The sequence below is a fragment of the Canis lupus genome, chromosome 26 (assembly GCF_048164855.1).
Source record: "Canis lupus baileyi chromosome 26, mCanLup2.hap1, whole genome shotgun sequence".
NCBI classification, from domain to species: Eukaryota; Metazoa; Chordata; class Mammalia; order Carnivora; family Canidae; genus Canis; species Canis lupus.
The window spans coordinates 11,728,852-11,741,928 of NC_132863.1; the positions used below are offsets into that span (position 1 = coordinate 11,728,852).

Sequence of the window (13,077 nt, forward strand, 5' to 3'; positions counted from 1 at the left end):
TTGAAAATCATACATTCTGTCAACCAATACAGTAAAACTCTCGAGGCAGCAATATTCAGATTGGCAGTGTGATGGATAAAGTAGATTGCAGAGAAAAAATCTGAATACTTATCAGAGCTATGTTTACAGTGTTGTTGTTGTTTTCAAATGGTTAATCTAACCTTTTAATCTGTTTCTAATTTGGTGGCGGCAACTCCTTCTCACATGAATTTATAGTTTTGTATACTACAGAATTCCAGATAAACTACATTAATTCAGGCCTACTGAGACAAATGTGATTATACTTAGTAAAAAGATTAAGTATTTAAAAATAAATGGAGTTTATTTCTTGCAATTAATTAGATTAATATCATATCTCTAGCAGTATTTCCAAGGGGAAAGTTGTTAAAGGAAACTTTAACAAATAGATAAAATTAGTATTTAATTGGCAGATATTAAATATATTTAATTAAAAACATGTATTTTTTTAATTAATAAAAACATCTGCACCTGAACACACACATGCTCCTGAGTCAGCTCTTTCTTCATAGATAATGCAGTAAATTACAGGCCTCCTTAGGTTGAATAATTACACATCAGACTTGGCAGCGTTCAAATGATTATGCTTTTGCACTGGTGATATTTGAGTTTATTGTATTTGGTATTGGGCTATACCCACCAGACACTTAAAGTGTACAGTCCTTATTTCAAAACACAAGCAAAACAAGTGTACAAGTGTACAGCTTCAGGAAAGACATCCTTGCCACCGAATGGATGCAAATGGGTGGCCCAAACAAACTCTTCCCTCAAGATGCAATTAGCAGCTCTGAAAATGGTTATTAAGTAAGATTACAGAGTGATTTTTCTAGGTATTTTAAAGATATAGAATATCCACATGCTCATTTATCTACTGCTGCTTAACAAACCATCACCACAGTTGAAACATATTTGTTTGCTCAGCAATCGATAATTGAGCAGGGCTCAGTGGGGACGACACAGCTATACTGCATGAAGTATCAGTAGGGAGCAGACAGGCAATGGGGCTGGAGGACCCACTTCCAAGATAGCTTACTCACATGAACTACAAGCTGGTGCTGCATCTTAGCCAGGGCATAGCAAGGACACTTGGTTTCTTTCTACATGGGCTACTCTTTGGGATGCTTAGGCTTTCCCCAAGCATGGTGGCTGGATTCCAAGAGTGAGTGTTCTAAGAGGACTGGGTTCAAGCCACAAGGCTTCTTGTAACTTAATCTCAGAAATTCCAGATTTTTCCCTCTGTCTTACGCTATTGGCCAAGTAAGTCATTGGGTCTAACCTGGATTCAAAGGGAGTGGAATAGATTCCATCTCTCAATGGGAAATACCCTAAAGAATTTGCAAGTATCCTCCATCTATCATATCACATGTCCAAGATGTCACTATTACCAGGAAATCCTGTGTTAAGTAAACTGTCTATTCAGGGTGGTCATGTGCCCTTGGAGAACACTTCTGAAAACTAAATTATCTCCAGAGCTCCATCTGGGGCTCAGTCTGAGTCCATATGACTTAGAGTTACATAGGCCAATTTTCTTTAAATCCAGAGTTGTTTAAAGTGAAGAGTGGGGTGGAGGGTGGCCAGTGCATTGATGTAGTGTGTCCATGAGTGGACTATATTGCACATTGAAAGCTCTGGTATGTGACAGTTTGGAACTAAGCTAAATTTTAATCAAAAACAATAAGGAAATCAAGCAAAAACAATTCACAATACCTTTAACCCACACTGACTTGGCCCTTCAAGGCTGAGGTCAGTTTGCCCCTTGGCTGTGGGAGGAGGTATGAATTCCATTTCTATTAATATCTTATAGTTAGAGAAACACTGTAGACTAAGGACTTCGGTTCTAGAATTGGACAAACTTAGTTTCAAAAACCAGAATTGATACTTATGAGTTGATGACCATAGTTAACTTAAACTTTGTTTCCTCTATCAGACCTCTAAAATGGGTCTGATAGGGGAACCTGGGTGGCTCAGTTAGTTAAGCACCCAACTCTTGATCTCAGCTCAGATCATAGTCTCAGGATCATGGAATAGACTCCTTGCAGGCTCTAGGCTCAGCGCAGTCTGCTTGTCCCTTCCCTTCCCCTCTGCCCTTCTCTGCTCCCCCAATCCCATGCTCTCTCTCTCAAATAAGTAAATTTTTAAAATCTTAAAAAATAAAATAAAATAAAATAAAATAATAAAATAGGTCTGATAGTAATAGTATATACCTTAGAGGAATGTCATGAGATGATGAATCCAAAGCACTTAGGATGCCTGGCATTTAGAAAGACTCAATATAGAACTCATACAGCAGTTCGGCAGTGTGGCCGGATACAAAAATCAATGCCCAGAAATCAGTGGCATTCCTATACACTAACAATGAGACAGAAGAGAAATTAAGGAGTCAATCCCATTTACAATTGCACCCAAAAGCAAAAGATACCTAGGAATAAACCTAACCAAAGAGGTAAAGGATCTATACCCTAAAAACTACAGAACACTTCTGAAAGAAATTGAGGAAGACACAAAGAGATGGAAAAATATTCCATGCTCATGGGTTGGAAGAATTAATATTGTGAAAATGTCAGTGCTACCCAGTGCAATTTATACATTCAATGCAACCCCTATCAAAAATACCATGGACTTTCTTCAGAGAGTTGGAACAAATCATCTTAAGATTTGTGTGGAATCTGAAAAGGCCCCCAATAGCCAGGGGAATATTAAAAAAGAAAACCATAGCTGGGGGCATCACAATGCCAGATTTCAGGTTGTACTACAAAGCTGTGATCATCAAGACAGTGTGGTACTGGCACAAAAACAGACACATAGATCAATGGAACAAAATAGAGAATCCAGAAATGGACTTTAACCATCAATTTTATGGTCAACTAGTATTTGACAAAGCAGGGAAGACTATCCACTGGAAAAAGACAGTCTCTTCAATAAATGGTGCTGGGAACATTGGACAGCCACATGCAGAAGAAGGAAACTAGACCATTCTCTTACACCATACACAAAGATACACTCAAAATGGATGAAGGATCTAAATGTGAGACAAGAATCCATCAAAATCCTAGAGGGGAACACAGGAAACACCCTTTTTGAACTTGGCCACAGCAACTTCTTGCAAGATACATCCACGAAGGCAAGGGAAACAAAAGGAAAAATGAATTATTGGGACTCATCAAGAAAAAAAGCTTCTGCACAGCAAAAGAAACAGTCCACAAAACTAAAAGACAACCTACAGAATGGGAGAAGGTATTTGCAAATGACCTATCAGATAAAGGGCTAGTATCCAAGATCTATAAAGAACTTATTAAACTCAACAACAAATAAACAATCCAATCATGAAATGGGCAAAAGACATGAACAGAAATCTCACAGAGGAAGACCTACACATGGCCAACAAGCACATGAGAAAATGCTCCGCATCACTGGCCATCAGGGAAATACAAATCAAAACCACAATGAGATCCCACCTCACACCAGTGAGAATGGGGAAAAATAACAAGACAGGAAACAACAAATGTTGGAGTGGATGTGGAGAAGGGGGAACCCTCTTGCAGTGTTGGTGGGAATGTGAACTGGTGCAGCCACTCTGGAAAACTGTGTGGAGGCTCCTCAAAGAGTTAAAAATAGACCTGCCCTACGACCCAGCAATTGCACTGCTGGGGATTTACCCCAAAGATACAGATGCAGTGAAATGCTGGGATACCTGCACCCCGATGTTTATAGCAGCAATGTCCACAATAGCCACACTGTGGAAGGAGCCTCGGTGTCCATTGAAAGATGAATGGATAAAGATGTGGTCTATGTATACAATGGAGTATTACTCAGCCATTAGAAACGACAAATACCCACCATTTGCTTCGACGTGGATGGAACTGGAGGGTATTATGCTGAGTGAAATAAGTCAATCGGAGAAGGACAAACATTATATGGTCTCATTCATTTGGGGAATATAAAAATTAGTGAAAGGGAATCAAGGGAAAGGAGAGAAAATGAGTGAAAATATCAGTGAGGGTGACAAAACATGAGAGACACCTAACTCTGGGAAATGAACAAGGGGTAGTGGAAGGGGAAGTGGGTGGGGGGTTGGGCTGACTGGGTGATGGGCACTAAGGGGAGCACTTGGCAGGATGAGCACTGGGTGTTATGCTATATGTTGGCAAACTGAACTCAAATAAATTAATTAATTAATTAATTAAAAAAATAAATAAATATTTAAAGAAATATTTGGGGATTATCATAATTATTATTTTCTTGATTACCTCCCAAGATTCTTAACTACTGGCCAATATGTATTAGGAGTGGGAGCATGGTATTCTAGAATATTTGTGGTCACAATGAAAGCATAAGCCTCTTCCTTTTCTTTGGTAACTTATGCAACTGGAATTATTTTCAGTTCTTAAAGTAAAGGCTTCTAGGCTTATTTTTATGTAAAGCAGATAATACTGTGGGGTCTGGGGCAACATGTTGGAGTAAAAAGAAATTGGCTAAGGTATGATCTAGAGTTTATGTTCCAGTTTACTTCTAGTTGTGTGACCTTGGGAAGTCACTTGTGTTCTCAGAGTCTCAATTTCCTCATCCATACAAACACAGATCATAAAATCCATTTTGCAGTATTATTATGAAAATTAAATGAGGCAAATTTTATAAAAGTACCTGGAAGGGAGCAGTTACCAATAATATTATTTATTAGCCTTACTATTATTATCAAAGTGATAAAAATAATTAGATTATTCCAACTAAGTTTCAACTTGCTTTTGTACCTTATAGACACAACATGAAAAAACATCTTTTCTTTCCCTTCTCATGGAAACTTATTCTAGCATATTCCTTTACTTTCTGTTCCTTACTTCCCTGCTCTTCTCTTCCCATTTCTTACCTTTTGTATTTCCATTTGGACTTTCTTCATATCTTGGCCTATTTTTTTTTTTTTTTTGCTTTGGTTTTGTATGTTCTGTATTGGTTTCTAAAGGTTTTTTACATATTAAGAAATTTGCATTTCATGACATGAATGCAAACATTTTTCTCAGTCTGTAATTTGCCTTCTGCTTATTTTATGATGCTATTTTTGTTCTGTTGCCACGCAGAAATACTTTTTATGCAGTCAAATTTTCAACCTCTTCTTTTATGGTTCCTGTGTAATATAGTTATAGTTTCTACAGGCAAATATTATTAAAAATGTATATTTTTAGCACAATTATGGACTGATTTTAAGAATTAAATATAATATTTATCTATGTGTTTCCTGTGCTGGTATAAAAACACTTTAATTCTTGTACTGCATAACGTGGTTTGTTAGTTGGTAGTCCTGGTTCCTTCTCAATGTCATTCTTTTTCATAAACTTGCTGTTTATTCTTGCTTGTTAATTTTTCCACAAAATTTTAAAAGTCATTCATCTGGTTCAAAAAATATGTTGTTTCATTTATTGGGCTCACATGAAATTTATGGATTAATTTAGGCAGAATTAACATTTTTTCCATCGAGTCTTCCTATCCATGAAGATTGTATGACTTTCCACTTATTCCAGTTTTCTTTTATGTCTCTCAGCAGCATTTAAATGCTGCTCTTCAAAACTGATTTTCAATTCAAATTGATTTTCACTTTTTACATCTATTCCCAAGTACAACATTTCTGATGTTAGTGTAAATGGGGTTTTACTTCAATTATACTTTCCAATTGATTTTTATTCATTTTCTTTATATCTTTTCCCATACAGAGTTTTAGTTTTTCCTTATGTAGTAAAATCCACTAAATTTTTCTTCATAGTTTCTACTTTTTCACTTTCTTTGAGTGCAAAGGGAGAAAATCATGACAATGATATTCAACACTGACAATACTTCTCTTGTTTTCTCTCTTGCCAGCCACAGTAGGAGGTTCTGTTTATGTTGCTTAATAGCATAATCTAATCATCCATGATGATTAGTCCATTAGGCCAAATATAATCCATTAGCCATGTTCTAAAAGTCACCAGAGATAAAACCCACACAGCCTGAGAAAACCACATCTGAAGGTGATCCTCTTTTCAAAGGTCCCTCATTACAAATATATGTGACTATACACTTCTGTTGCTATATCTGGATCCCCTTGCATTCTGATGATTTCTTGCAGTAAGCACTGATAGCTTAGTTTGAGGGCTTTCTTTAGCCATATGTAGTCAGGCTAGAAATGCTCTGTGGTTAATGTTCCTGGGAGAATCCCTCCTGTCGATGGACAGGAGTTAGGTGACATATACCTCTTTTTTTCTTGTGACTTAGTTGGGACAACTTTGAGGCATACTCTACACCATCATCAAGTTACCCCCCCTCCCCAAATATGAGCCCTAGTTACCAACAGAGATAACCTGTTCATGAATGTATTGACTTCCTTTTCTTCCATGTCTCACTTTACCCTTCCCCTAATTCCTGAGTTCACCTCCCAAATAAAATTCTTGCGCTCAAATCCTTATGTCTGAGTCTATTTCTTGGGGAACCTAAACTAAGACAAAGATATTTTATGATCTTATCCCACCTACTTTTACAAGCTTATTACCTATTTACCTGCATTAAACATTTTAAACTTAGTTTCATTTACCCAATCTCCAATGACCAAACACATCATGTCTTAATGTTTTGTATCTTTCTAAGAATATTTCCTTCTGTTAGAATGCCTTCCCATGACTGTGTGCCTGGCTACTCTGCCTTTCAGAGTCAGGCCAAGAGTGACTTCTTTGCATTCCTACCCTGGGTAGGATGCCCACTCCTCTGTATTCCCAAATATGGTTCATAGATCTCTGCTATGATGGATTGTTTCCAAGGATGGTCACAATAATTCCTCCAATCCCTCACAACCTTCTGCAATGTGACTTTGCAAGCTCACCCCATTAAGAAGCAGAGCCCATTTCCCTTCCCCTTGGATCTGGGCTGGCCTTGTGACAATAGAATGTGGTAGAAGTAAGCATGAACCTAAGCCTTAAGAGGACGTGCAGTTTGCATTTTCACTCTCTTGGAAGCCAGCCTTCATGTAAAGAAACTTGAACTACTCTGTTGATACTGAAAGACCACATGGAGAGGGTATACTTGTGGAGACAAAAGATTCCCCAGACAACAGCCAGTTCCAAGGTCTCAGTGGGTCCATATTGGATGTTCATTAAACATCATATGAAGCATGAAGCACAGACAACCATCCCCACACCAAGCCTGCCTGAATTCTTAGCCCACAGAAATCATCAGCAGTTGTTTAAAACTATTGAATTTTGGGTAGTTGGCATTGTTGTTACACAGAAATAGATAACTGCAACATCTATTATAGAACTTGTCATTAAATATTATAATTACTTATTTACTTGTCTGCCAAATTGGTGAGCTACTATAAATGGAGTCAGAATATTCCTATCTGAATAGATGCAATACCTGACATGTGGGAATGCTTTAGAACGATGAGCCCATGAAGAAATGAGACTGTTTAAGGAGATCATGGTGTCACATTGAGGATTTGTTAAAGGAAATGAGAAACAAAAAACAAAAGGTACTAGAGAATGATCGTGGAAGACAAGAGTGGATGAACATTCAGAGCAGTTGCAAGAGATCTCCAAGACTTGTAGTTTATGAGTTCTTTTAATAATTGGTGAGATTATTGACCTCCGTTTCAAGCAGTGTGCAGCCTAGATGGGCCCAACAGACATAAATATTGACAAGGGCCTGGCAGGCAGCTACCACTGTGTGCAATTAAACTGTAAGTCATGGTTCTCACTGTCTAGAGTTTATATTGTAACAGAAAAGCAGATGTACCAGGACATTGTGGGCTACAGAAGGATATGAAAAAGTGAGGAGTACAGAAGCTCATATTCAATGGTTAGAGAGCTAGGAAGGATTTTCATGAATCTGCTTAATCTTTCCCGTTCATGTAGCATTTACCGAGTACCACCTGAGCATGGCATTCCCTCTCCCTCTTATGCTGAAGCCTCACTAAATTGAGAGAAGTTTCTCAAATGTTCCACACTCCATCATGCCTCAGGGCCTTTGCTTTTACCCCTCTTCCTTTCTAGAATGCTCTGTGACCTATGCTCCCATGCCCTCACCTAGAAACGCTTACATTCATTTCTGGGGCTCCTCTCCCTTCTTTCTCTCATTCAGCCCCCAGGAATAAACTCCCCATTTGTTCTACCATTTCAAGTGTCTCCGGATTCAGTATGAGTCCTCCTTGCTCTACAAAGCCATCACTGGCCACCCCAACCTGAGGTTTCTTAGAATGTAGTAGAAAGGGAACTGGCTTTGGAGCAATATGAATTTCAGTTCAAACCCTGGCTATGCTGCTTATAATTCTGCACAGGTTCCTTAATCTCTTGTGTTTCTTCCCCTGTAAATTGAGCATGATGCTACCACTTCATGGGGCTGTAATGAGGGTACAGGAGGTCTCTACATAAAGTGTTTAGCTAAGTCCTGATACGTAGCACACCCACTGATACATGCTATTATCGTCCTCCTCTCTGAACTTCTGATATTTAATATCTGTACCACTCATTTGTCCTTCACTCATAATTGCTTTATGACAGCTCTTGTCCTGTACCATCATTTAACTTAATGTATTTATTATTAAATTTTAACTTTCTCCTAATAGCTAAATTGTCACTTTTTGTACATCTTTATATGTCCAAAGGACAACAGATTCTTAATAAATATTAATGTGTGAGTGAATAGATGGTGGGATGAGTGACTACCTCTCAGGGCTGTCTATACTACAGTTTTAAAGTATAACATTCAAGGTCAAGAACTCAGTGAATTAGAATAACTAATTGCAGGATATTTTTGTTTTATAGGAAAGGAATGGTTAGAGAAAAGTTCAACAGTTTTCCTTGATTCTATAGGATCAGTGTAATGAGGGAAAAATGCAGACCCCACCCCATAAAAAAATAACTTGAAGGCGATGCAGTACTCAGAACAATGAAGACACAAGGACTACCTCCCGAGCCTCAGGCTTTCTTAATATGAATGTATGGCCAGGTCAGACATAATGAGTGGGAGTAAAAAAGCAATTATGTGAGTAGTAATTCCCAATTAATTTTACAGGGATTAAGTAATCAATAGGAAATATCAAGTTTGAATTAAGATATTAAGGGCCCTTCCAACATTTATATGGATATGCTCATGAAGAAGGAGAACAAATGCTTTAGACAAGAGTGTTCTGTTACTGAGGCACTGTCTGTCAGAAGTAAGAGGTAGGATGACATATTACAAGTGAACAAATAAAAGTAATCAGTGATGAAAACCAAGAATTAGTGCATCCTTGGGTCATATGGGGTTTAAAGAGAAGACGGCACACAATAAGGTGGAGCTCCAAAAAAAAAAAAAAAAAAAAAAACTCCAGAAAGGAACTAGAAATCATCCACACAGAAGGATTCTGCTCCCTGGCTAAACTGGACACTGAGGTAGTGAGATGGACTCGTGTTAGGCTGTCGAAACCAGACTACACCAGAACAAAGAGAAGGTGGGTTCCGGAGAGATTCCTCACAGTGATTTTCATATTCCTTTTTATGCCAAGGAACCCTTTGTTCCGAGTCTTACAGGGTCCCATGACACACAAAAGAAACAGAGATATTGTTGTATGATTGCAAAGAAGCAAGAAGAGAAAGCATGACAGGATATTGAGAGAAGCTGGGAGAACCTTCCATCTTGCTTCATAGGACCGTGAGCCTGGCAGAACCGTGTTGGGAGGACTACTGGCCCAGGATATCTGTCAGCCTTTATGAACTGCTCTTGGCAAGTGGCAAGATTTTTGGTTAAGACCTGTTGGTTAAAGATCTCCAAAGCAAAATGTACTGACCCTAGTGATGCACAATCATGCATTAAGGATGACTACATCACCCACGAGGGAAAAACAGGCCCTTGTCTGCCTTACTCACCAAAAGCTCAGCACGGTTTATTCTTTCTGGAAAATATTTTTCGAGTCATAACTGAAGCTTTCAGTGGAAGCCAATTTCAATTTAGTTACACCTAAATATATCTGAACTAAACAGGTTCTGGACAGTCCTTCAGAGCGAGCTGTTGGAAGAGGCAACGGTAGCCCTCTTATTTCCTGCTGCTCTAACAGAGGCCTTGATGCTCAAGGACATTTTCCGTTTTACAAGAGCACTTAGTAATGGATTTTTTGGATCTTGAGTTTCATCCTTACTTAGGGGTGGTTGTAACCATTGAGCTAACTTTCCAACCTCAGAGACTAGAAGGTGGTTACAAAACCAAGATAAAGTAAAAGAGACAGAAGAACTTTGAAGGCCTTTTCTGCTCCTTGACAGGCCTCAGGGTCAGACTGGTTAAGAGGGTGAACAGGTGTGTGGCCAGTGTTTCCAGCATTTCAAGGGCCAGGAGCATTTTGGGTGGTTAGCAGTCTAAATCAACACTTACTGACAAATAGATGGTGGATATTATTAGGATTGTCCTCACGGGAAAGATAGGAGTCGAATGTTTTCTCTTCATATTGTGGTAGGTTTCAGATGCTCAGCTGGGAGAGGCCAGGCCTGAGGTTTTTGATGGAAGCTTCCAAGCTTAGCATAACGCCTACTGTCAAGAGGGGAACACATTTTGGGACCATAGCCTTTTCACACACACCCCGGGCTCCAGAGTGTCCCTCCCCACCCATTTCTTCCAACTGGGAGCACGAATTTAATTCACTGAATGGTGGACTGGCCCCCAGCCAGCTCGGCCTGTCCGGTGATCTTAAAACAATCTAACTTTTTCCCTGGGTGGATGCTGGTTCCTATGGGGTGGATATGTAATGCAGGACTGCATGGGTTCCCTGCCCAGCTCCTCATTTCCCAAGAGTGAAGCTACCTGTTTGGCTATGCTAATTTGCTCCTGAAGCAGGTGAGCTCATCCCTGCTGCTTTAGCAGAGGGCATTATGCGAGGAGGGCGCTGCCTTTTCACAGGTGCCTTGTACACCGGGGCTCCCTCTTTGAATACACTGACAGCATTTCTGAAGTTCCTCCTCCTCCTCCTCCTCCTCCTCCTCAGCACATCCCCATCAAACATTCTGTCAGAGCCAAGTGAGGCAAAAAGTATCAAATGGGAAAACAATGAAAGGCCTGTTGAGTTCCTGTGTGCACTGTGCAACAATAAGCCACACTTTCTGAAGTGTCTCAGAAAGGAATGCCTGTGATGTCGTTTCAAAGAAGGACTCTGGCCCCAAATCAAGCTGTAAGCCATGACAATGCTCCACTAAACACTACAAAGAATTCGCCTTTCAGCCAGAGAGGCATTTCTCCTGGGGGAGGGGGGCTAAATGCGGCCCCCACCATGTCACCTCAGCACAGCCACTATCACCCCTCTTTCCCTGCTGCAGCCTGATGAGAGCAGCCCGCTGCGAGTGTCTGATGCACCGAAAGTCAGCCGAGCCCGAGCACTCAGCACTGTGCCCTCTCAAATGCCCACCAGAAAGCAGGAGTCCAGCGGGTCTGTTTGCGCTGCGGGGAGTTGAAGGCTCTGGTACAGCGAAGACGTTCTCCCCCTTAAGCCACACTTCAACTTTTTCGTAGCCAGGCATTTGTAATTAGCTGAAGTGTCAAAACCCCTAAAAGCCTGCATGGAAAGGACTCTCAGTTCAGGCAGCCTCAACCAGCATCAGAGAGAAAGAGGGACTGTCCAAGTGGTTCAGAGCCCTGGCCTCTTACCTGGGCTTCTTTCACTATCCCGTTCTTCGCGCAGTTTCCACTTGGTGAGCCGTCACTCTGTTTCTCGTGGTTGTGCAGATTCCCATTGCAAACAGCACCACCTCCAGGATTAGCCATTTGTGGGCGAGATGATGGAATCCAGCAGGTTTTCCTCCAGAGGTCCTGGGCAAGCTCTGATCGTGAGTGAAGCTGGTGAGGGGACGAAAGGAAGCACTTTGGGCTGAACCCCTGAAGGAATCCTACCAGTCAGGCTTTCCAGAAGAGCAACAGCTTATCTTTGGGGCAGATCTTTGGAAGGCAAAACAAGGGGTTATTTTTGCACTCCTCAACTCAGAGTGCGACCTTCAGGGCAACAAACCTTCTGAAACTACAAAGAAGATTGCCCATGCGGGCTCCTGGGGGCATGAGGAAATCAGGAGACTGCAAAACCCTGTGGCAAACTGCGAGGAGGCGGGCTGGGAGGTGGAGCATCGTTTAAAGACACACACACACACACACACGCACACGCACACGCACACACACACAGCACAGTCACAGTCTCCTACATGTAGTCAGTTCCGAATTTATGTCTACCTCCACCCCCTCCCTCCTGCCTCCTGTATCTAATTACAATGTTCGGCTGTAAACTATGCTCAACTTTTTTTTCCCCCTTCCTGTAAAATAGCATTCAGCACCGGCTGCCAAGGCTGCCTGGAGGGAGGAGAAGATGGGAAGTTACTGTTTCTTGGGCAAGAGTTTCAGCTGGTTCTATAGATGTCGGTGATGGTTGCACAACAGTGTGATTGTACTTAATGCCACTGAACTGTACACTTAAAAATGGTTAAAATGGGAAATTTGGTGTGATGTGGATTTTACCATAGCACAAAAATGGCAAAAAAAAAAAAAAAAAAAGTAATGATCTTCAGAACCCACCTGATGGGGTGCCTGGGTGGCTCAGTAGATTAAGCTACTGCCTTCTGTTCAGGTCATGATGTCAGGGTCCTGGGATCGAGTCCTGCATTCATCTAGCCTGCTTCTCCCATTCCCCCTGCCTGCCACTTCTGCCTGTGCTTCCTCTCTCTCTCTGTCAAATGAATAATAAAATCTTTAAAAACAAAAAAGAACCCACCTGATGTTAAAAACCAGTGATATAATGAGAGGTGTTAACTTATCAAGCATTCTAGTAACACACAAATCTGGGAGACAGAATGTTTGGTTTCTTGTTAAGGCTGAATTACTTTATCACATGACTTTGGGGGCACCATTTATTCTCCTTTTGCCTCAATTTTTTCACCTAAAAAGAGACAAAACATTTTTGATGGGTTAATGTCCAATAAGGTAGCAGGAAAAGAAAAATGTTACTTGGGTTTGTTACTGACACAGGTGTTCTGAGGCAGATGGTGACTGCAGTGTCCCAGTTCTAAACACGTGTGGTTTACTCATTAACCCTTATAC

The 13,077-nt window shown here is 40.6% G+C and overlaps 1 protein-coding gene across 2 annotated transcripts in view; it reads right to left on the bottom strand.

The window, feature by feature from the left end:
• Positions 1–12,103, bottom strand: part of SPTLC3 (serine palmitoyltransferase long chain base subunit 3) — a 149,547-nt gene extending 137,444 nt beyond the window's left edge. Inside the window, exons 1-2 of one of the 2 annotated variants that reach the window (XM_072800056.1) lie at positions 11,644–12,103; positions 10,381–10,536 (exon numbers count right to left, since the gene is read on the bottom strand). In XM_072800056.1, coding sequence (XP_072656157.1) covers positions 10,381–10,452 — 72 coding nt within the window. In that variant the 5' untranslated portion in view covers positions 10,453–10,536; positions 11,644–12,103. The remainder of the gene's footprint in view (positions 1–10,380; positions 10,537–11,643) is intronic. The other variant, XM_072800055.1, reaches the window with a different exon arrangement.
• Positions 12,104–13,077: the final 974 nt, after the last annotated feature.